The sequence below is a fragment of the Canis lupus genome, chromosome 26, assembly GCF_048164855.1.
Source record: "Canis lupus baileyi chromosome 26, mCanLup2.hap1, whole genome shotgun sequence".
Classification (NCBI taxonomy): Eukaryota; Metazoa; Chordata; class Mammalia; order Carnivora; family Canidae; genus Canis; species Canis lupus.
In genome coordinates, this window is record NC_132863.1 from 7,747,372 (window position 1) to 7,772,898 (window position 25,527).

General features: G+C 41.3%; 1 protein-coding gene and 1 long non-coding RNA gene across 5 annotated transcripts in view; one reads left to right on the forward strand and one right to left on the reverse strand.

The window, feature by feature from the left end:
- Positions 1-25,527, reverse strand: part of PCSK2 (proprotein convertase subtilisin/kexin type 2) — a 255,897-nt gene that overhangs the window by 74,517 nt on the left and 155,853 nt on the right. Inside the window, exon 6 of the mRNA XM_072799985.1 lies at positions 809-885. Within this exon, the coding sequence (XP_072656086.1) occupies positions 809-885 (77 nt within the window). The remainder of the gene's footprint in view (positions 1-808; positions 886-25,527) is intronic.
- On the forward strand, positions 4,406-7,329 carry LOC140618033 (uncharacterized). Of its 4 annotated transcripts, none has more exons than XR_012018174.1 (3): positions 4,406-5,003; positions 6,242-6,478; positions 6,872-7,323. It is a non-coding gene; the product is annotated as an uncharacterized lncRNA (long non-coding RNA). The 4 variants fall into 4 exon arrangements; XR_012018175.1 differs by having other exon boundaries at positions 4,408-4,900; positions 7,238-7,329; XR_012018173.1 differs by having other exon boundaries at positions 4,408-4,900; positions 6,814-7,323.

Sequence of the window (25,527 nt, forward strand, 5' to 3'; positions counted from 1 at the left end):
AGTCCCGGTGGTGCAGTGGTTTGGCGCCGCCTGCAGCCTGGGGGGGGATCCTGGAGACCCGGGATGGAGTCCCACATCAGGCTCACTGCATGGAGCCTGCTTCTCCCTCTGCCTGTGTCTCTGCCTCTCTCTCTGTGTCTATGAATAGATAAGTAAAATCTTAAAAAAAAAAAAAAAGTCCTCATCACAAGAAAAAAATTTTTTGTTACTATGTATGGTGTTGGGTGCTAACTAGACTTACTGTAGTGATCATTTTGTAATATATGCACATATCAAATCACTATATTGTATACCTGAAATTAATATAATGTTATATGTCGATTGTACCTCAATTTAAAAAATACTTCAAATATTTGCCAATACTGCTTAATGCTTAGCTGAAAGGAACTACATGAGCTCTTATGAGGTTACAGCAGAAATGCTTTTCAAAAACATTTGGACATAGAGCAGAAGGGCAAAATAGTTTTCTTCAACAGATCAAGTGAAATGAACATGTTTTAAATCATCTTGTGGTGGATTAAAAAGGATTTCTTATTATTTCTACCTTCTTTTATCTTTAATAAAGTGGCAAATAACTCCCAATTCAACAGAACAAAACAGTCAAAAGACAACTCTAGAGGAACCTTGCCATATTAACAAAATCCAAGAATTTAGAGAATGTATCTGTAAAGGAGAAAAAAAAATCACAATATAATTTAGTGAAGCCCTCAGATTATTTTGCTGGTGATGTTTAAGCTTTAAAAACAAAGCAGAGTCAAATAAAACCCCCAAGTTTGAAGTCAAAGACAACTCACGAGGCCCAGTTTACCTGTTGAACCAGTCATCTGTGTATCGAGGGTAAGGGTAGGGGTCATTGCCGCTGAAGTCATAGCTGGCCTCGGCATTCTGAAAAACACATAGTGTCTCATTAGGTCAATTAAGCCATGTACAGGCAAGAGCAAATGCTGCAAGTCAACTGTTTTATGTTTATAGGCCCTCTGTGGAGTGCACGCAAAATGGTGACAGAGCTGGTGCATCCTTGGATCTCTCTGTTCTTCCTTTATTCTCTTTCCAGCCTCTCTCATCCCTTCCTACCTTAGGCCCTCAAAAAACTGGCAAACCTGAGTCCTGTGCTCTCCAGAATGGTTTCCATTTTAAGTTGAATTACCACCTGTGGGTAAATGAGGTTCACCTGGAATCCAAGACTCAAGTTGATGGTCAGAATGTTCGAGATCTTATGTCATAAATGAGGCAACCTCTGGAGTTTTCTGGCTTTATGCAAAAGGCTCACTTCTAGTTCCCTGCTTCGGACTGACATAGGCTTTTCCTTTATACTTTTGTGTGTTTAACCCCTGCCCAAGCCCTAACATCAGCACAATATCAACCTCATTTATTCACTCAAGAAATGTCAGGAGGAATCTAACATATGCCAGAGACTTTTCCAAATACGAGAATGCAGTAGTGACTTCCCTGCCCTCATGTAACTTATAGCCTAGCTGGAGAGACAGGCATCAATCAAATAATCAAACAAATAAATATAAAAATCACAAACTGGGAGTACTCTTACACCCTACAGTATTCAGTTAGAAGTTTAAATTCTATACATCCAACACCTCCATTTTTCCTATTGAGAGTCTTTCCCCCCCAGAAATCAATTACATAGCCACTTAAATTGGTTCCATTTAGGTCTTTGGTTGGTCTTTCATTTTGGTCCACAATGGGAGATGATCCACCATCTTTTGATGACTAATTCATCCCTTCCCACTGCCTTCTCTGCTTGCCGGGGATGCTGATAATGAGAATCCCATTCTTCTCTGCTTTGTTTTTGAGTTCTGCAGTAAAGATCTAGAGAGTTTCCTGGCCCATTGCATACACTGGACTGGAAAGCACTGGGTTAGATATATATTCCAGTGTGGGCATTTCTTGATTTTATGGGTCCTGACACATATTCAAGAATTGTGCCCTTTCATGAGGTAAAATACTTCAGTTTGTAAACCTGATGTATTAGTGGCATAATGTTTTTAAGAGCAAGTTAATGAATTCTGTTAGTTTGCGTTTCTATTTGTTGGATGACAAAGGGCTATTAGTCACCAGTAGTTATAGTAATCAGAATTATAATACTAATTTATTTAAATAAATGTTGTTTTTGTGGTGTTACCCTGAAATCTAAAAAAAATTTCAAGTTTTTATTTAAATTCTAATTAGTTAACATACAGTATCCTATTAGTTTCAGTTATAGATTTAGTGATTCATCACTTATATGCAACACCCAGTGCTCATCACAAATGCCCTTAATACCCATCACCCATTTAACCCATTGTCCTGCCCACCTCCCCTTCAGTAATCCTCTGTTCTCTATAGTTTAGAGTCTTTTTTTGGTTTGCTTCTCTTTCTTTTTTCCCCCCTGTATCCTATGTTCATCTGTTTTGTTTCCTAAATTCCACATATGAGTGAAATCATATGGTATTTGTCTTTCTCTGACCGACTTATTTCACTCAGCATAATACCCTCTAGCTCCATCCATGTTGTTGCAAATGGCAAGATTTTATTCCTTTTTGTGGCTCAGTAATATTTCATTATATCTATACCACATCTTCTTTATCCATTTATCTGTTGATGGACATTTGAACTCTTTCCATAATTTGGCTATTGTTGATAATTCTGCTATAGACATTGGGGTGCATGTATTCCTTAGGATCAGTATGTTAGTATCCTTTGGGTAAATCTCTAGTAGTGTGATTGCTGGATCAGAGGATATTTCTATTCTTAACTTTTTGAGGGATTTCTGTACTGTTTTCCAGAATGGCTGCACTGGGTTGCATTCCCACCAACAGTGCAAGAGTGTTCCCCTTCCCACTGCACCCTCTCCAACATCTGTTTTCCTGAATTGTTAATTTTAGCTATTCTGACCAGTGTGTGGTGATATCTCATTGTGGTTTTGATTTGTAGTTCCCTGATGGTGAATGATGTTGAGCATCTTTTTTTTTTTTTTTTTATGATAGGCACACAGTGAGAGAGAGAGAGAGAGAGAGAGGCAGAGACACAGGCAGAGGGAGAAGCAGGCTCCATGGAGAAGCAGGCTCCATGCACCGGGAGCCCAATGAGGGACTCGATCCCGGGTCTCCAGGATCGCGCCCTGGGCCAAAGGCAGGCGCTAAACCGCTGCGCCACCCAGGGATCCCCTGAGCATCTTTTTATATGTCTGTTAGCTTTCTGGATACCTTCTTTGGAGAAATGTATATTCATGTCTTCTACCCATTTTTTGACTGGATTATTCATTTTTGAGGGTGTTGAGTTTGATAAGTTCTTTAGGGATTTTGGATCCTAGCCCTTTATCAGATATGTTATTTGCAAATATCTTCTTCCATTCTTAGGTTGCCTTTTAGTTTTTTTTTATTGTTTCCTTTGCTGTGCAGAATCTTTTTATCTTGATGAAATATCAATAGTTGATTTTTGCTTTTATTTCCCTTGACTGAGAGGACATATCTAGTAAGAAGTTGCTACAGCTGATGGCAATGAGGTTACTGTCTATGTTCTCCTCTAGGATTTTTTTTTTTAGATTTTATTTATTTATTCATCAGAGAGAGAGAGAGCGCGCACACGTGAGAGAGAGGGAAGGGGAGGGGCAGAGACACAGGCAGAGGGAGAAGCAGGCTCCATGCAGGGAGCCCGATGTGGGACTCGATCCCGGGACTCCAGGATCATGCCCTGGACTGGAGGCAGGCACTAAATCGCTGAGCCACCAAGGGATCCCCTTCCTCTAGGATTTTGATGGTTTGCTGCCTCACATTTAGGTGTTTCATCCATACTGTATTTATTTCTGTGTTGTGTTAAATTTTTTTAATTTAAGAATTTGGGATCCCTGGGTGGCGCAGCGGTTTAGCGCCTGCCTTTGGCCCAGGGTGTGATCCTGGAGACCCGGGATCGAATCCCACGTCGGGCTCCCGGTGCATGGAGCTTGCTTCTCCCTCTGCCTATGTCTCTGCCTCTCTCTCTCTCTCTCTCTCTGTGTGACTATCATAAAAATAAAAACATTAAAAAAAAAGAATTTTTGGCTTTATTGAGGTATAATTGATATACTTCGCATGTAATAAGCTTGGGCACATGCATATAATAGTTATATCACCACAACCAAGGTGCAAAAACATGTTCATCACCTCCCTAAACTTCCTTGTGTTCTTTTGTGTCTGTGTGTTATTTTTGATTTTGCCTTGGTGAGAACCATTAACACCTTTAACCTTTAACCTTACCACAGTTTAAAATACATAATACTGTATTGTTGGCTGTGTTGCACAACACAGCTCTAGAACCTACTCATTTGCATAGCAGAAACTTCACACCCATTGAAAATCAATTCCTTATCTTCTTCCTTCCTCTATTCCACTCAGAATTTGGACCAGTTCTTGTGTCTTTGGTGTTGAACAATTCTAGATTCTAGAATCTAGGTCTTCCTTTAATATCTGGTCATCAGAGAGGATATCCTCCTGTCTCCTCTGGCCATAATCATTGGCTTCAAATTATCTACTCCTCCTTCTTCACTTAGATCCCAAACTACTCTCGTTGGCTTTTTAAAAAGTTTAATTCTCGATCTGGTCTATATTTCCTGTCTCTGAGAGACCCACTCAGATTTGACATGGTTTGCTGTTGTTTTTACTTTTCTTGAACTGTTTGGATTTCAGTTCTTTTGAGGAACATTACTTCAAAATAGTAACTATGTTCAGTTACCCCTAACTTTCTCTGAATTTGTAAGACAAGTGCATTCTTCGGTAGAGTTGGAGGATGTACTATCTAGAGAAATCCAAGTTAATACCTTTTCTTTTGGGTTTCAAAGGTGAAATTGAAACCTAAACAATAGATTTGAAGACTATTTGCTAAGCCTGGTTTGTTTCTCCATAGAAGGAAGAAAAATCACCTGTCTAAGGCAAGTCAAATGGAAAATTCAATGAGTAGCCATTGTGATGCTCCCAGAGGGGGCGTGGAGGGCTACCTTTTTCTTCTGAGCAGTGTTCTGGAGTGGGTTGGAGGTATGTTGGAATGTTCAACTTTGGAGAGGTCTGGGGCTCATCTTAGAACAGCAGTGGCTCTCAGGGGTGTCTTATCTCAGGGAGTTGGGGGTGGGGGGGTACTCTGTGTTCCTCTGTCAGTGTGGAGCAGCAGGCAGCGGGAATATTCTGTGAGAGGCTGAGGTTAGTGAGAACATGACAGAACAGCTGGCCTAGAAATTTTAGGGTTCAGGACACTGAGGATCCGAGGTTCAGGCAGGATCCACACGGACTGACAACCAAGGCCAGTGGGAATGGGGATGCAGAGTGGAATCTAGGGGTACGAACAGTGAGATCTAAGCACCAGCACCTCGGCACCCTTTCCTAATACTGTGCTGGTCCTCTGAAGCTTGAGGACAATCCTGCAGACATGAGGGTGGGAGGCAGCATCTGGGTTAACAAGATCAAATTTCTGCCTTGAATGAGCGCAATTAGGTTGGCAGGTAGAAGTTAAATTCTATTAGAAAAAAGAAAAATTGGAATTTTCTGTGTGTTTGCTGCCTGATTGCCCAGTTCACAAGCTTTTCATTCTGGTTCACTTCTCTGGTTGATAATTATTACCTGTGGTCTGGGCTGAGGGCTTTGGGCTCCACACTGGTTCTGGAGAAAATGGCTTGCCCTGAGATGGGCAGGGGCTGGAGAAGGCACTGCACAGATCTGACAGTCAAGAATTCACAGAACTCTGAGACCACTTTTCTGACAAAAGGAAGACCACGTGTTGTCTGGGGTCAAATTCACCTTTGAATGTTGAGATGGTTGGTGACTTACGAACTCTGTTTTGTTGTCTTTTAATTAATGTGGTAACTAATGCTTAATTCCTTGTATAACAGTCTACACTGAGTATTAAGGAAGGCAAACTGTTGTGCTTGTTTTGCTATGGGTTTTTTGACTAAAAATCAAATGGCTTATAGCAAGAATGAGCAGTGAGCAATTTCTTGTAAGCATTCTGTTTATACTTTTATAGCCCAAACCAAATCATTTACGAATTTGAAATACAATGTTGCCTTCCATAAAATTATTTGTGTATAGGAATAAATTAAACTGGCCTTGAGTTATGCTGGAATTTTCTAAAAATAGTGATTAACATGGACATTTAGGGACAAGTGGTGTCTCTGTAAATTTAATGCTGTGGTCATCCCAGGCTAAGTCAGTCACTTGTTTTGGTTCGTATTCTTCTATGACTTCTTTTGAAAGTGCACTAATCTATTTTCATGCTTTAGAAAATACTAGCTGTTTAGTGAACATAATTTAATCATCGATGATTCAGGATCAGGATGATTCAGAGTCATCATGAAGAAGGTGAATTATCATTGTACCATTGTGAAGAAAGTGAGAAGACTGGACTGAATCCAAACTGACCTCAGGGCTTCCCTGGAAGTTATTTCTTGAAGAAACTTCTGATGATGGCTCACTTCTCCTAGAAGATTTGAGTGCAGAAGGAAAAAAAACCCTCTCTGGTATTTAATAATTTTCAGGCCTAATTTCTGAGTATTTGAATGGGTAGTTAGGAATTAAGACTAGATTAGCCCATAGAAAGAAACCTTAATAATTTTGACTTTGGCTATTGTTTGTACTGTGCATTTTTCCATTAGATGGGCTGCCTGAACACTAAGCTAATAGGCCAGGAACTTAACTTCTTTTCAAGAAATCTTAGGACTTCTTATATCTCAGGTGCTGCCTTTGTGCAGACAGGCTGACAAATGGCACACATTGGATCCCAGGGCTGGTTTCACCATGAAAGCTGGTGGTAAACACAGCGGTAACCATGCCTTTTGCTTTAACACTCTCATAGAAGCTTCTAAGATGCCTGAGACTGAACCTGACTCTTGCACTGCCACTCTTACCCCCAGATCTGGAATTTAATACATCTGGGACCCGTGGACTTTGTTGCTGGATGGTACACAAGGAATATGTCTGTAGCTATCAGCTTGGAGTAGAGAGAAGGAGAGAGGCCTTCAAATCAAGCAGATCGAAAAAAAAAATAAAAAAATAAAAAAAATCAAGCAGATCTGGCTTTGCACCTAGGCTGATTGGTCTTGGCAATTTTCTTGTTTTCTGGAAACCATAGTTTCCTCATCTTTAAAATGCAGATGATAAAACTCAAAGTACTTGGTTGCTGTGAGGATAAAATGAAAGAATCGATGTAAGTTGGCAAGTGCATTGCCAAACAGCGTGGCCACTCTCTCACCTCTTACTTCTTCTTTTGTGTCCTTCAGTTTCTTTGATGATCTACAGTAAGAGTCACAAAATATGGTGCATGCCACATCTGGCCCTCTACCTCTTTTTGTAAATAAAGTTTTGTTGGAATACAACCACGTCTGTTTAGTTTCCAATGGCTGCTTTCACATTCTAATAGTAGACCTTAGCAGTTGTCATGGAAGCCCACAAATCTTAAAATATTTCCTACCTTTTATAGAAAGAGTTTGCCCAACCCTTCACTGTCACCTTAGGCCTCTTGGGTCTCCAGGCTGCTCTCTGAGAGACTGAGGCCTACATTATAGTATCTCAGTATAGTATCCTTGCCTTTCCAAGGGCCCCCCCTTGGCTCTGAGACATACCTATCCCACGTCCCATTCCTTCTAGGTGGGCTGTAGCTGCTGAAAAGGAAGCTGATAAAACTAGCCTCATATCATTGCTAAGAGTTTGACATTTACCTCTCCTGGGTTTCATGATGACCCAAGGTGGGTCATCAGGTATGACTATGGTCAGAAACCAGAGGGGCCCTGGTGGAGGCAGAAAAGAGCATCCAGCTGGGATGGCAGGGAAGCCCCACTGTTGTTTCGACCATCCCCGACCATCACTGGTTGAGGGCTGCTTCTAGGGGCAGCAACCTTCTAGCTCTTTGTCTTTCCATCTACAAGTGTCCCTGTGGTCAGAACATCACTCTCAGCCGGTGTTTGCAGTGAATAGCCCTCTGGCATGCAGAGATAATCGCCAGGTGATATAGGTACATATGGCATCTACCGCACAAGGCCTTGCCCATCTTTCATGTCTGTGATGCTGCATTGACATTCTTATAGCACCAAGCTTTCATAATAGGTCAATACAGTTAACATGGGGGGCCACAGCTGTGTGAGTGAACAGATATGTTCAGAGCACTGAGGAGCAACCTCTGTGGTTTGATTACAAAACTGGGAATGTGGTATCTTTAATCAGGGCTGCCTGGACAGTTGTGCAGGTTGTACTCTGCATAAGGTGCGTAACCAAGGGGAGCAATTAAGGGCTGCACTGGACTCCACAAGCCATGGGGTGGGGCTTTGAAAAATAATTGGCCAGCCCTGGGTGTGGGGGTGGGGGGCAGGCATCCTTTTCTCATTTGTTTGCCCAGAGGAAGGGGGCTGTTTTGCAACTCACCCACTGGTAGGGAGTATTTTTTTCAATTTCACACAAATTCATGTAAGTGCTTCATCAATGAACCATGGCAAGGAGTAGATCTCTCTAGTTAGAGTCATATATAAGCACTGTCTTCAAAGAAATTGTACCAGGGAGACAAGATGTCCCCTGTGAAATGTCAAGTAATACTAACCTTAAATAATTTCTCAAACGATAGGAGTTTTATGAGTACAGCGTGGCATATGATTAATCGCCAATGAGATTCCAACAGCTATAGGTACTCAGAACAAGAGAGTACATCCATCTCACTTGTCCGTTTATTCTGGCTGCTACTTTCCCTGAAGGCATTTAACCAAATAACCCAGCTAGGAACTATGTAACCGTATTAGCTGAAATTGTACTGCACTCATGGACTAATGAGAGAGAAATGAGCTTCCCCAGATAGACTTGCAAACCATAACCATATTGCCCCAGAACAAAGCTCATCTGTATGGAAACTGAGCAGCAAAATAGCCCAGTCCATTAGAGTCTAAGAAATTTTGCTGTTGTGCCTACTTGTGTCTAAGATGGTCATGGCTGAATGTTCCCAACTGTGCCTATTTTGATTTTCCTCAGATAATTCTCCCACATGCACTGCTTTAACGATAATGTTCAGCTCACTTTTGACTGAAACCAACATTAAAGGGATTTATGTCTATATTAAGTCTGGCTGTAAAACTTAATGAAATTTAACATTTCTCTAATGCTCAAAAATTTAAAAAAAGGATGCAGTCAGAAAATTGTTTGAACTCTTTTCTTTTATACCCCTGAAATGGCCAGAGTTGTGCATTTTTCCAGTGACAGAGTGTTCTCTGATGGTGGATTTGACACCTCCTACCATCACTTTCTTCTTGTTCCTGTCAATTCCAGTAACTTCTCTAGACATGGGAGTATTCTTGGGGTAAGAGAACGAGGTAATATCATGGCCAGGCTGGGCAAGGATCACCATGCCCCCAGGCCATGTCCTGGACCACTGGGTTCTTCTGTCTTCCAAAGCTGAGCATCCCTTTCTGTGGCTTTCAGGGTCACTCTTCTCGGCAGATCTGAGAGAGGTTCTGAGCACTACACATAAGGGGCGGGGGAACTATGAGTTCCCAATGATCAACACAGAGCCTTAAATTAAGGCCGCGTGTCTTTTCATTTCCATGGAAGTTAAAATTCTCTCATTGTATTGGATATTCTCCAAAACCCTGTGTGATAGGGGAGCAGATGAGAAACAGTCAAAGCCACACACCTGGATGGCCTCTGTAGAGTTCTCTCTGCCTGTCCACATTTTGACTTGTCTGGTTATTTTAAAAGGGCAGTGAAGCCTGTATTAGGCTGGATGAGGCTGATTCCCACCTGTAAATTTTAAGAGCTGCCCTGAAAGTGTGAATTCCTGGGGCTGACCTGATGCATTGAGGAGAAGCTGCCACTCAATGTAATTAGTTTCCATGAGCTGCTTTCTATGACAGGGTCCCATACTTGTTCAGAAAGAATTTACATCTTTATTTTCTGCTAGCTGCTAACTCTGATTTAACAGTTCCTGCAATTATGACTCTAAGCCACCATATTATAAGCAGGACCTGTGAGCTGGTCACCAACACAGACTTTCATATTGCATTATATTGGCTGATAGGCTGAAATATCTACTCATTCCTACCTGCCGCTAAATGTTATTGTTAAATGGGTAAGGAAAGAATGATACCTATTACCATTCCACACATGTGGGTTTTTACTCACTGAAAACTGCATTTCACTCTAATTACTTTCTTTGATTGTCTTATATATTTTGTTTTATGAATTTATTTTTTTAAAGATTTTATTTATTTATTCATGAGAAACACACACACACACACAGAGGCAGAGACACAGGCAGAGGGAGAAGCAGGCTCCATGCAGGGAGCCCGATGTGGGACTCAATCCCAGGACCCCGGGATCATGCCCTGAGCCAAAGGCAGATGCTCAACTATTGAGCCACCCCGGAGTCCCTGTTTTATGAATTTAAAACATTATTCTAAGAATGAGGGGGAGACACTTGTGTACCGGGTGGTCGGTGTGCAAATTGGTATAATTTCTCAGAAGAGAAATTTAGCAATATCTATCAAAATAAAGGACACACAGACTCTTTGACCCAGCTGTTCCACTTTGACTAATTTATCCTAAAACTATACTTGCACATGTATGAAATACTTGCTTTTCAATGTATTCATGGCAACATGATTGTAAATGTGAAAGAGCAGAAGTAGCTCAAGTGTCCAACATCAGGGACTACGGAAATAAATGATGGGGTCCCCTGAAGATGCTTTTAAAACTCTGCAGCCTCCACAAAGAATGAGGAACCAAGCCTACCATGAATTCATTTCTATAAAATATTGTCAAGTAAGAAAGGCAATGTGTAGAATAGAATGCCTTGTGAGCTCCCATTTGCACAGAAGAGGGTATTCTCGGTAGTGAATGCATACAGTATTTCTGGAAAGATACCCAAGAACCTTTTTTATTTAGTGCTTTGCCTCTATGGAGGGACATGGGGTCTGGGTGGAAGGAAGACATAATTTTCATGGCATAACCTTTTATTCTGTGTAAAAAAATATTGCCATATAATAACAAGTAACTGATAATGAATGCTTATTTTGTGCAAGGGGCTCTTTTAGATGCTTTGTATGGATCAGCTACTCCTTATGATATCCTTACATGGTAGGCAATACTCTTATCACTCTCATTCTGTGAGCAAGGAAACCCAGGTACAGAGACATTGAGTATTTTGCCCAAGGTCACACAGATGAAAAGAGACAGAGTAAGGCTTTAGACCAGGCAGCCTGGCTCCAGAGGCTGCTCCCCTAACCATGCAGTCCTGCTGCTCTCCATAAGAACCATAACCAGCACATACTAGTACATGCATTGTCTAAAAGAGAAAAACAAATATCTAACAAATAGAAAGGGACAATTTAGTGGATTTACTCCCTACAATGTCAATGGGTCATCCTCTCCAAGTCCGAGGATCTAAATTGAGCCAATAATTTCACTCTCACCCTGGGACATACCTCACTAAAATGGCCAGGAAGCACATCTCTTCCTCTGCAACATCCATTCATATTTTAAACAGCATAGTTTTGTTTAGTAAATTCTCTCACCCAAGGTAGGTATGATGTCTTTGAGGCCTCAGGCAGCAAACTTGACTTCAAAGAGAAAGCTCATTTTCCTGCTCTAGGGGCAGCAACCTAGACAGCAAGTCTCTAGCTACTTCCTTTTCCTCTGTTGATCATGTTATTCCTCTTAGAAGTAGGACCTTTTCTGAGAAAAAAAGTAGGCCTTTTTGTTCGTATGTGAGGCAAACAGCAATGATGAGTGGAGTCCTCAGAAATGGAAATCTTGGGGGCAGCCCCGTTGGCGCAGCAGTTTAGCGCCGCCTGCAGTCCAGAGCCTGATCCTGGAGGCCCTGGATCAAGTCCCACCTTGGGCTCTCCTGCTTCTCTGCCTCTCTCTCTGTGTCTATGAATAAATAAATAAAATCTTAAAAAAAAAAAATGGAAATCTTGGAAATACTTTTTTTTTCCAGAGCATTTTTAGCACTGTCTGGGGTTTCCTTCCTTCCTTCCTTCCTTCCTTCCTTCCTTTCTTTCTTTTCTTTCTTTCTTTCTTTCTTTCTTTCTTTCTTTCTTTCTTTCTTTCTTTCTTTCTTTCTTTCTTTCTTTCTTTCTTTCTTTCTTTCTTTCTTTCTTTCTTTCTTTCTTTCTTTCTTTCTTTCTTTCTTTCTTTTTCTTTCAAGTTTACTTATTTGATAGGGAGAGAGAGCACAAGCCGGGGGAGTGGCAGGCAGGGGGAGAGGGAGAAGCAGGCTCCCCACTGAGCAGGGACCCTGATGTGAGTTTTGATTCCAGAACCCTGGGATCATGATCTGAGCTGAAGGCAGAAACTTAACCTACTGAATACCCCTGGTTCCAGTTTCTTAGTTTGAAAATCTTTGGCTGAGAATGGTCAATGAGATGCATGCCCGTGGTGCCTTCAGTAACATCAGACTGTGACTTGTTCCGAAGCACTCCTCCATCCTTCTTAGTATGCCAACAACAACTCTCCATCAAGTGCGCCATGTCTTTAATACCTCTCTATTCCTTGTCGTCCGTCTCCTTATCTGACAGAGGCAAGCATGGGCAGGCAGGACATCCAGCTTGAGTTGTTTTCATTGTATTTATTTTGACAGTTACTTCCATTTATGTCAAGGGATATTGGTTGTTTATCTGTTTGAAATAGAGATTTATAGTTTCCCTTGAAAACACATTCATTTATGTTAAAGAAGTGAGTCAACTAAAGGAAATTTAAGGAAATGTGCTCGGTAAATAATAGCACCATAGCAAAAACTATGCAGATGTGTTGTGACTGGTCATGCTTGGCAGACCTTGGGATAAAGCAATGGTGGTATTTCTGGCAGAGTCATCAGAAATGAATATCTGCACAGGGGATCTGAAGGAGTCATGGAAAAGACTTTCTGTCCTCAAATCTCAATCTTGTCACTTGGCATTTCAACGTCAGAGCTTCAATTCTTTATATTCTGTAGGATCTTGGCCTTTGTTCATGCCTTCAGCCTATTGTTTACTTATTTTCTTCATTGAACAAGTACATCTTCAGCACCAATTGTTTGCCAGGCCCTGTAGTCATTTTGCCAGTCTCCAAGTCATTTTTGGAGAGGAAGATCACATTAGCTGGGGTAACTTACCTTTAGCCCTGGTGAGCAAACTTATGAATTATGGACTGACCCCTGAGTTTTCAACAAAGTTTTGGTTAGCAGCTAACTACGTTTCTCAACTTAGGCTGCTCAAGAGAATTGCCTGGGGAACTTCTAGAAGTATGAATACTTGAGTGATCCCTGGATTCTGTTTAATTGTTCTGAGGCCGGCTTGGGCATCAGTATTTTTTTTTTTTTTTAAAAGCCTATGCTGGTGATTCTGATGTAGAGTTAAGGTGTAGAACCACTGAGTTAACACCTTTGTTCATTGCTTATATTCTGGCTCCCTTGCTGTGTCCAGTATGGCCTGTGACATCACCTGAGAACTTGTTAGAAATGGGATATCTTAGGCTGTACCCCAGACTGGTTGAATCTGAATGTGCATTTTAATCAGATCTCTAGGGGATTCATGTGTGCACAGACTCTTTCCCTCCTCCTCCTTCCACCTAAATTCTCTGGCAGGAAGAAACTGAATTTGATAAGCCATTCACATTTTAGCATGCGTTAAGTTCAGTATAGTGCCCTTTCCAATATTATTTGGTGTAACAGAAGAGAATGGACATTGGAAGGTGCCAAGGAACTCAATCTCTAGGAGTAGAGATTGAAGAGTGGTATTTTAGAAGCATTAGAAGCTTCTTGGCATCTCTTAGAGTGAGGTGCTTTCTATGGAGAAAGTTCTGAGAATAGAGTTATCACATTCTGCAGGAGAGGCCTGATGAACCAAGGAAAACAAAAAAGCAAGATAAAATGTGCAGTTACTATGCACAATATTATTACATTTTCTGTACTTCTGACAGGCAAAAGGTGTTGCAGAGATTGATTCGGTAAGAAAGAGTGGAAGTTCAAAGTGAAGGCTTTCCTGCTGTTAAATAATTTCTGATGAATATTAAGGTTTGGATTATTTTTTGCTTCCTGCTGCTTAAAATAAAGTCTCTGTCAAAACTTTAAAAATATACCCAATTATAGACAAAACTAAATGCCAAGCTGCTTTAACAGCGATAGGAGTTAAGCTATTTCTTTTCAAATGTGTGTACATTCCAGGGCAGCCTTAGTTTTATACTCTGCCTCTTTTCTGAAAAGAAACAACGGGCGTTTCCTGGATTCCAACAAGTGATATAGACAAACTGAAGTTAACGATCTAGTAGGATATAATTTGGATTTAGTAAAACTGAGGGTTCACAGAGGCAACTGAGAGTGTGCTCTGATGCCACGTGCACTCATTGAGTGGCCTCATAGCCCAAAGTCGACCCCTGAGTATAGACACCTCTCAAAGCCGATCCCTGCGCACCACCTGCCCTTAGCACCAGTCAGTCCTCCTGGCCCTGTGCTAGACCTACTGGCTTCTCCCCTTCCCCAGGGCCCTACCGAGGGGTCCCTGTGCCCTCACAATGACAAAGTCAACCCTGAGTGAACTGTACAAAAGCAGCTTGTGGCAGTACGGCCAACCTTGATTGCTTCATTATCTGTCACTTCAAGAGAGGCTGACACAAAGGCAAGGGCTTGATTTCAGGCTGAAGGAAAAGACAAGACATTGATTTAAGAAAGGCAGTCCGAGTTCGTCTTGGTGACTTAATGAGAGGATGAGGAGAGCGATGATTCAGGGACAGCAGGGATGTCCTCTGGGACCCTGGGACCCAGGACGGAAGGGAAGCGGCCGGCAGACGAGTTTACAGTAGCTGCCCTTGGACCTCACACCTCACCGGGGAGGGAAGGTGGAAGGGGCTGGAAGTAGCCTGCTCATCAGGCTAGTCAAGCCTGCTTCTCCAAGTTGCGCAAAGACTGAGTGTGCTCTCAGACCCTGGGTAGCAACCTTGCGAATCAGCAGGACTAGATCGAGATATCGTTTTGGAAAAGGAATCAGAAGAGCATGTAGCAGCCAGGGTCTAAATTTGTGTCGTCAAGGTAATGAGGTGCAAGTCGATTTGTGTTTCCCTCTTTTGCCTGGGTGTTCTGCAATGTTGTAGAATGGCTGCTCATGGCTTCCCTTCCTTTGGGTCCTCTATGAGGGCTCTGCTTGCCTTTGAATGGCTGCTGAGGTCCAAGGCCATTACCTAGGAGCTCAGATGTCCTGGGAGAGTGAGACACTGGTTTGCCCCTCTCTGTGTGATTGATTATACAACGTCACTATCTCCTGCCTCTCATTTTTCAGCCCTAAAAATAGCAAAGAGTTCACTGATAACTGAGTCACCTCATCAAAGGGCTTGTTCTGTTCAAATGTTATGTATTGGAGACGGTCTTAAGCACATCTTACACAATGTTTATACTTCCTGTCAAGAGCATAGCATCACAAATGAGGTGGTGTGATCACACAGAGGTCTGTTGTTATACATACAGATACAAGTTTTAGGTATAAGCCACATATGCATATAATTCAACACAAATTCGTTTCGGTTGAGCCTTGCAGTGATTTTGAGAACTGAGTATTGTAACCCCCATTTCATAGATGGGAAGGCTGAGGCTCAGGGAGGTCATGTGATTTACTCAAGATTTTTCAGTTAGAATGGTTGAATTAGTACTAGAAATGTGATCTTCTGAGTCAGACTCCTTCTCTTCTCTCTGTATTGCATGGTATCTGTAGATCTTTCAGACCATAAAAAGTGGGGAAAAATGATAAGACTGATAATCTTGCTTATTCCAGCACCGTTGAAATTGGGTGGGAACATTCATACCTGAGATACATGATATAGCAGCAAGATATGTGTGGTGTCTCTGTGTGTGTGTGTGTGTGTGTGTGTGTGTGTGTCAGGCGCAGGGTGTTTCTCAGGGCTTTTGGTGGTCACTCATTTTTGCATCCATTATAAATCAAACTCAAAATCTTTTGGCAATTTTTTCACTTGTCTTTCTTTTTCTTTTTTCCCAAACAGCTAATCTCTGCTTTGGTGATTCTTTTTAGGCTAATCTTGCTAACAAGAGATGATGGAAACAGTGTTATGACCTTAGAAGAGAAGCAAAAAGGAAGACAGGGCACATTGTAAATATCTCCAGTGTTTATAGCTAAAAAAAAAAAAAGCGTTACATTCGAATATGCCCAATTTCGTGTTCCCAGCTAATGTGAAATGTGACACAGGAAGGGACTGATTCCCAACTGTTCTGGAGAAAGATTAAATGCACTTCTGGTTCCTTTCACAGCTATTCATCATTTTAATTGGTTTTGAAGCCAAAAAAACTTGACAGCACTTGTGATGAGAACCCAACTTCATAATTCATAAACTATGGAAAAGTGATTACAGCCTTCATTTGGAGGCTGTGCACACATCGTATTAAGTTGCTACAAGGATGGAGCACCAGAATCCACATTAATCACACGATCTCTTTGTGCACGGGGGTGGGGGTGGGTGAAGGGTGGCACCAGTTGAATTACGGACACTGTTTTTTTGGGAAAGGAATACAGTGCTCCAGACCTTTTGGGGATGACATGCCCTCCCCTCATGGTGCTCCTTGCCACCCTGCTACCATCATCAGTCCTAGCATTTTTTTAAAAGATTTTGTTTATTTATTCATGAGAGACAGAGAGAGAGAGAGAGAGAGAGAGAGAGGCAGAGACACAGGCAGAGGGAGAAGTAGGCTCCAGGCAGGGAGCCCAACATGGGACTCGATCCCGGGTCTCCAGGGTCACGCCCTGGGCTGAAGGTTGTGCTAAACCGCTGAGCCACCCGGGCTGCCCAGTCCTAGCATTTTTAAGAACCATGAGGAATGCTCATTGCCCCTTGCCTTGCCATTCTATGGCTTTCTGCCCCCTCTCAAATGACTCCCCTTCAGCTCCATCTTAGCATCTCCCTTTTGATCTTCTCATAACCCAGAACAGTGACTCTGTCCCAGCCACAGAAGCCATATCTCTTTTTCCGCTCTCTACTACATGTTCTCCCACTCCCTCCTTCATGCATCACCATGTATCTCACTGCAGCCTGCAAATCCCCTGCCCACACCACTTTCTTTTTGTGTCTTCTCCATCCTATTTGCATTTGCACACTTTCAGTTAACATTGGACCACATTCCGTAGAATTTTCAGTATCAAGTTCTCACTCCTTAGCTTCACCTTGAAGCCATTCATTACCAGCTGGGAACACGAAATTGGGCATATTTGAATGTAAGGCTTTTTTTTTTTTTTTTAGCTATAAACACTGGTAGCCAACAACTGATTTCTCTCTGGCTCAGGACTCCCCAAATTTTTTCTGGAAGGGCCAGGTGGTCAATGTTTTAGGCTTTGTGGGCCATATGGTCACTGTCACAATGACTTATTTCTGCTTTTGTAGTGCGAAAGTGGACATCAAAGATGTGTGAACAAGTGCATGTGGCTGTGTTCCCATAAAACCTTATTTATGGATAACAACTATGGAAAGGCAATGGGTAGGCTGTAGTTCATGGAATCCTGTTTATTGTGAGTTGAACTGTGTCTGCCAAGAAGATATGGTGAAGTCATAGCCCTGGTGTGGAAGACCAAATCTCCTGTGAATGTGACCTTATTTGGAAACAGAGCCTTTGCAGATGTAAACAAGTGAGGCCATACTCGATTAGAGTGGACCCTAAATCTGATGACTGGTGTCTTTATAAGAATGCCATGTGAAGGGATTGATACACAGACTAGAAGAATGCCAGCTGTAGATAGAGACAGAGATTGGAATGATGGGTCTATCAGCCAAGGTATTCATTGCCCACAACCACCAGAGACCAGGAGAGGGGCATGGAACCAATTCTCCCTCAGAGTTTCCAGAAGAACAATGCTATTACCTTGATTTTGGACTTTTGGCCTCTAGAACTGCGAAAGAATACATTCCTGTTGTTATAGGCAACCCTGTTTGCAATAATTTGTTACAGCAGCCCTAGGAAAGGTGTGTATGGCTCTAGGCTCTAGTGTTACGTTCTTCCATTCCCATGCAAGCAGCTCCATCCGTGCCTATCCTCTGTGCTGTTTCATTTATCCAGATTTTCTCTTCTCTAAAGCCAGAGAACTTGAGTCAGCTCAACTATGGCCTCATTTAAGAAGATCCCTCCCTCTGTGACCCTCTGCTTTGGATAGATATCTGTCCACGATACTTGCCTCCATTTTTCATCACCTCCACCTTATTGTAAGTGGTTCAAGGATGTGGACTGTGTCTTGCTTGATGCCACTATGGACATAGCAGATGTCAATGCAGGTTCAATGAATGAATGAACTAATTACAAGACAAATGATTGTTTAAAATAATTTGTTCATTTTAGTATCATTTGATATTATGAGAGTTACAAGGTGGAGCTTGCTCATTTTCTATATATTAACTAAATTATTAAAATAAGACCATTTGTTTTTGAAATTGGGCAGAACAACACAAGTATGCTTCCAAGGGTTTCCAAACTTCTAAAATTCACTTTTTCATTAGTTGTATTTTTGTGCATTAAATGTTGATTTCCCCAAACCTCCTTGTTTATGTGCCGGTGTCATATTATGTTATTTATACTATGATTAGCTATGGTGGTGTTGTATGTAGCATTATTTGCATATTTGAATTGCATTTTACCCTTGTTATTTTAGAAAAACAAGTGGAAAGTGAAAAAATGAAATAAGCTGACACAAGATATACAAATAGAGGTCTTACACACTTAATTCAATTGAAACAAGATAGAAATCATTATGTATGTAGCAAATGGAAAACCTTTAACCTCAGTTGAGTACTCATTGAATTTAACTCAGTTGTGTCCAGTTGCGATAGAAAAGAAAAAAATTTAAATATTTTCTTTTTGAAGGCAAATCATCAAAACTTATATGTAAAAGTTTGGATATAATAAGAATTGTATAATTGTGATTTTTTTTAGCTTTCTGGGAATATAATCACATTATAAAGTCACATTTAATGAACAAATTTGGCAACTGTCTATGTTTTCAAAAAATTTCAAATGGAAAAATATTCAGAATTCTATTTAAATTTATTTCCTTCAGTTAAAAATCCCAGTATCTACTTGCTATTTGTTCAAAAATCTTTACAAAACTTTTAAGATACAAAAATTCATAGGAAAAGGAAAGGAAATGGAGTGTCCTGGTTTAGGTTCACTTAAGTCCTCCCCCCGCCAGCCCTACACACGGGCAAGTGATTTTCTGGAGTCACTGGACTGAAGTCATCAGAATCCACATCCTGAGTTCCTTATTCCATGCTGATGACACAGCTGGAATAAGCGGTCAGACAAGACCAGATCATAACCTGTTCACTCCTAGACACATGCTGCATAACTGAGAACAGTTTCATGGGGAAGAGAATTCAACCCCAGCAGCAACTGAATTGTTTCTTGGCTTCTTGTACTCTAAGGAGATTAAATAGTAGTTGGGTTACCGTATGACCTGGCAATCCCAAGATAAAAAGAAATCTTAATTTCATACAGAAACCTGCACGAGGATGTATATGGTGACTTTATTTATAATTGCCCAAATTGGAGGTCATCCAAATGTCCCACAACTAGAGAATGGGTACACCATGTTACATGTACACATGATGGAATACTACCTGGCAACGAAAAAGGAACAAGTATCAATATATACAACCACATGGATGAATCACAAATGCATGACAACAGCCAGGGTGAAAAGGCTAGGATTCCAGGTATACGACATTCTCTAGAAAAGGCACAACTATAAGGGCAGAAAATAGATCTGTGGTTTTAAGGGATGGAGGGTGGGGGCTTCAGAGGAGTTGACCACAAGGGGCAGCATGAGTAAAGTTTTTTGGCATGATGGGGATGTTCTGTGTCTCTTGATTGTGGTGGTGGTTATGTGATTTAATGCATTTGTCAGCATCATAGAACGTTGCACCAAAAAGAATACATTTTACTTTCTGTAAAAAGAATAAAAAAGTGAATGGAAAACCAGCAATTGGCTTTCTGACTAGAGCCATTGCATGTGATAATAAGTAAAGTGCTCTTATCCTGGTGAAGTTTTATAGTTATAGCTTTGGAATGTACTACCTTTTCCCTCCAATCTTTTTTTCCCCTATTCTAAAGACCTATTTTCAACAAAATTGACTAGTGGGTGGGTCATGAATTCTCTCTGACTTGGTCAGCAAGATGCTGAAGCACTGGCTTTGGTGTTTTTCCTGTTTGTGCATTTCATCACAGCGACAGGCTAAGTTTCCTTCAGGGTCATGTTCTTTCGGGTTCAGAAAGAGTTTAGCTCCATTCAAGAAGAAAAAAATACCTTGGGGGGATATAGCCAAAATGTGTTAAAAAGAGTTCTATTTCTTGAAAGGTGAGCTCTTCCAGATGGGGCTTCTCTGGGATGTGGATGCAGGATGGAACTCTGCTTCTGAGAACAGGGCACACATCCTGGAGAATGTGAGCTTCATCCTTTTCTCAATCCTCATCTCTTGCCTTCCCATCCCAACAGCAGCTCATTACTCAGCATTTAAATGGAGGCTTGGCTGGCAAGAGAGGTTCCCTTCAATTCATCTTCATCTCTGGCTAATTACTGTAATTGATGCAACACTGTTTCTATCCCTAAATCTATTAACCAGCAAATGTTCAAGTCATAGGCTCTCAACTTTCATTAATCCCATTGCTTAACAGTTTTTTTTTCAATCATGTGTTTTATTTCCTCATTATGGAAATTTCAAGTCAGCAGTGAAAATAGGGACATGTTGGCCTCAGCATTACCTTTGTTTTTCAAGGGCATTGGAGAGTCTTTGAACGTTGCAACATTCTCTTTCCTTTATTTTCCCTTCTATGAGATCAAAAGGAGAAGTGATGCTTTTGGGAGGACTGTAAATTGACTCAATCTTTTCAGAGAATAATTTGAGAAGCTTTGTCAAAATTAAAATTGCATAAACTGCTCACCTCTAGGAATTTATCCTAAAGGGATAGTCACACAAGAATTCAAAGACCTATGGCCAAGGAAATATATTCATCCCATAGTTAATAGAAGCAGAATATTGGGGGAGAATCGAAAAGTCAAATTTTAGGGGCTTAGTTGAATAAATTATGGTGTATTCATACTATGGGAGAGAATATGTTGTTACATAACAAGGCAGAGTGCACAATGTGATCCACTGTATGATTCCAGTTTTGGAAAGAAAAGATCTGGAAGATTCACACAAAACAGCCACATCATTAAAATTGGGAAGTGAATGGGGGTTGTAGAGGAGGGGGGAGAGAAGGGAACTGGCAGTTTTTATTTTATCTGCTCTTCTGTAATGTCTAAATCTTTTTTATGATGAACAAGCTTCCTTCTATATAAAAATGCAAATATGGGAGAAAAGCAAGAGTGATGGGGCTCTAAGGATTTAGTAATCGTGATTAAACAATACCCCTTGCAGCCTGGAGAGTTTCCAAGTGCCTCGGCATCTATTTCTTTCTTTGATGCTGGAGACAATCTGGGGAGGTGGGCGGGCATCTATCTTCTCCTCCGCGCAGCCAAAGTGCAGATCTTCCGGACACAGGCAGTTCCCATTCCTGCTCTTCCCACATTCACTGGGCATTCTCAGTAGTAACCGATTTCTAAAATAGCTCTTTGGCAAATAGGTTATTTTAAAAATTGTATTTTAAAATTGAAGTATAATTCATCTGTGATGAATTAGTGTGCAGCGAAGTGTGCAGCTGGGTGAGTTTTGGCAATGGGTACGTCCACCCATGTAACCATCGTGGCAGTCGAGATGGAGGATGCTTCCATCTCTGGGAAAGCCCTTCTCAGTTAATCTCCATCCTCCTTGGTCAACCGCTAATCTGAATGGAACCAGAGTGTAGGTACTTCTCCATGTCCCCTGCCTTCTTCAGCTAACATAGTGGTTTTAGGATCTGCCTATTTTGTCGCATACGTCGGCAGTTTGTTCCTTTGGTTGGGGAATGGTATTCCATTCTATGACACACCCCACTTTTATTTAACCATTCACTTTTTGGGAATTTGGATTATTTCCAATTTTTGCTAATATGAATAAAGCTGCTGTGAACATTGGTGTATATGTCTTTTTATGAACACATGCTTTCATTTCTCTTTGATAAATACTTAGGGGTGGGATTGCCAGTTGTAAGGTAAGTGAAACAAAGGTGTTTCACTTTGTAAGCGACTGCCAAACCCTTTTTTCAAAGGGATCGCCCCATTTGACATTCCCTTGAGCAATGTATAAAGTCGTGGGTGGGTTTCGTCTCCTACAAATACCTACCTTTGGGTACCTCTGTAGGTATTTTCCTGTAGAGCAAAGAATGAAGGAAACTTTCAGCAGCAGTAAACATAGGACTGAGCCTTTCCTGAGTTTACTCCCTGCCCCTCCCCAGATTTGGACCCACCAGATAAATGAGTCCTGGGCCCTGTCCTAGGAGACGCATCTTTTCTTCCTGTTTTTTGTTTGTTTGTTTTTTGTTTTTGTTTTTGTTTTTTTTTAAGCTGGTAGTCTTTAGAGCTGCAAAGTCTAAGATGTCTCTAGGCCTTCGCATATTTCCCCATTCTTTCCATGTGTTTTACTTCTTTACTTCATGAGGTAGATACTTGTTCACCTGAGAAATCTGCCTCTCATCCTCCTGCATTCTTTGGCTATATCAGTGGCTGTGTGTCTCAGGGACACACAGCTGTGAGGACTGCTGATGACCTGGGTATTCATTTTGAGCTCCTCTGCTACAAGCACCCTCCAGTCTGGCATTTCTCAGAGCATGCTGTACCCACCACGGGCTTTGCACTAGGAGTTTTAGGGGTGGACTGGGTCTATTCTTAATGATTGTCTTACTTGTAAGAGTCTCCATTATGGTATTAACACACAGTTACCTTTACAAACAATCTATTAAGTGAAAACAGTGAGTCTATCAAGTAAAAATGATTAAATAAAGAATTGCACAGTGGGTCATATTTAGAAAACCCCAGCTCTTGTCCAATTCCTCACTAGCTATTAAAGACACCGAGCAATGTGGTTAATCATCATAATCAAAAGAGATTCGCTGAGTACCCATTGTCACTCAGGATATAATGAGCCCCGAAGTAGACACGGGTCTCTGCTTGGGACTGAACATCAGTGATACTGTTACTAAATATATTCCTATCAGTTCTTTGTGATGTCTAACTCTCCATGATGTGTGAAAAACCCGAGCATCCAATTAATTTCCAGATCAACGCTGCATGCTTTCTGATTAAGCATCATAAATGCTATTCAGAGCTCTCTGTGGGCTGGTCCGGGTTCCTGCTGATGGCAGAGCAAGACATTAAGATCCCTGCTAAATCCTCATCTGTTTCCCAAGACAAGGCTCCTCTGGACCGTAGAGCCTGAGCTTACGAGGTGCTTAATGAGGCTAGCAGTATTTGACAATATTTTGCCTACTCTCTTTAGAGATATTGGTTTTGCAGATATCACCTTATTTTAAGTGCTCCGGAGTTGTTTGTTTGTTTTAAGAGGAAGAGAGAAGTAATATTTAGTGAATGTCTCCTAAATTTGGGGCACTTTACATTTTCTCTTGCTCTTTCTTTTTTTAAAAAAAACATGACAGCCCTTTTGCAAGTAATCTTTCTCCTAGAAAACTATCCCCATATGGTTTCCCGGCTTCCATTCTTGCCTACCCACAATTCATCTCCAGAGCAAACAGATCTTTGAAAAATACCGTATCCAGGCATCTCTTTCCATACCCCATCGCTGCCCAGAAGAAAAAGATTTCCTTTTGCTTCCACGATGAAGTTGCAAACCTTATGGTTCATTAAGTCCACACAGTCAGATCTCTTTCCCCTTGTCTAGTGTCATCTCAGGTCATTTTTTCCCTGGATTGATATGTTCCTCCCTTTCCCCCAACAGGCACACAAACTTTCTTTAGATTCTTGAAAGGGCTGAGTATATTCCTGCCTCAGGGCCTTTGCACAAGTTATCTCTTCTGGTGCCAGATAACCACCAGATTACTAACTATGGCTAACTCTTCTTCATCCATAAGGCATCAACATAAATGTTCTCTTCTCCAGGGAAGACTTCCTTCACACAGCAGACTAAGTCAAGTTCCTCATATTAAACACATTTATAGGACTCAGTACTCTTCCATTGTAGCAAGGCACCACAGTTACAAATAAATAATTCTTTCTGTAATTATTTATTTGGAGTTAGTCTTCCCCTCTAGGTAATAAGGTCCTTGAAGGTAAGCACTATGTTCACTTTACGCATCAATGTATCTAAGATGGCCTCCAGTGATTCTTGCCCATTGGTATTCTTGATCTTGCACACAGTCTCCCACAATGAAGAAGGCTGATCCATAGGACAAAGAGGATATTGCAAAATCCTCTTGGCTTTTAGTAGGTGGCTTCTGAGGCTTTACCATGAGAGATATTGTAGCTTCCATCTTGTTCCCTCTCAGATCACTTGCTTCAAGGGTAGTCAGTTGCCATGCCATGAGGATACTCAAACAGTTCGTGAAGACCCACATAGGGAGAGGAACTGAGGCATCCTGCCAGCAGCCATTCCCATGTGATCCATCTTGGAAACTGGTACCCTCGCCCTAGTCAAGCCTTCAGATGATGTGGCCCCAGCTGGTATCTTAACTACAACCTCAAGAGAGACCCCGAACCAGAACCATTCAGCCAAGTTGCTCCTGACCTCCTGACCCATGGATACTGTGCGAGATAAAAAACTATTGTTTTATGTGTCCCAAGTTTTGAGGATAATTTGTTATGCAGCAAATATTATATAGATAACTAATATACCATAGGTAATTACCATTAGGTAATTAATATACCATAGCTCCTCATATAGTATTAGCAGTCAATAAATAGTTTTTGAATGAATAAATGAAAACATGTTTCTTTTTTTTTTTTTTTGAAAACATTTTTTTTTACATTTGAGGAATGTAAGCCCAGAGAGGTTGATGAACTTGGCTCAGATCATAGTAACTAAATAGCAGAGGTGGGAAGGAACCCAGAGTCCACATGTTTACATGGTCTTCCTTAGTGCCATTTCTATTATACTGTTTTATCTTGGCAAACAGATTTTTTATTCAGAATCTTTTACTGATTGTGCTGTGGACAGGTTTACACATTGGTTATTTAGTGCAAAGCTCTCCAAAGTGGGCGTGTCCATCCCAGAGGATGGACATAGGGTGTGGGGATAATATACGATAACTTCCTTTATTTATTTATTGATTTACTATTTTTAAAACATTTTATTTGCTTTTTTTTGAGAGAGATAGTGAGAGAGAGCACAAGCAGGTGGGAGAGGGAGAAACAGTTTCCTTGAGAACAAGGAGCCTTACTAGAGGTTTGATCCCAGGACCCAAGCCTAAGGCAGATGTCTAACTGACTGAGCCATCCAGGCACTCTGATATCTTACTTTTTTAAAAAGATCAATTAAAAAAAATGTTTATTAGGGCGTCTGGGTGGCTCAGTCAGTTAAGCATCTGCTTTTGGCTCAGGTCATGATCCCAGGGTCCTGGGATCCAGCCCCACATTGGCTGTCTGCTCAGTGGGGAGCCTGCTTCTCCTTCTCCCTCTCCCTCTGTCTACTTCTCCCCCTGCTTGTGTTC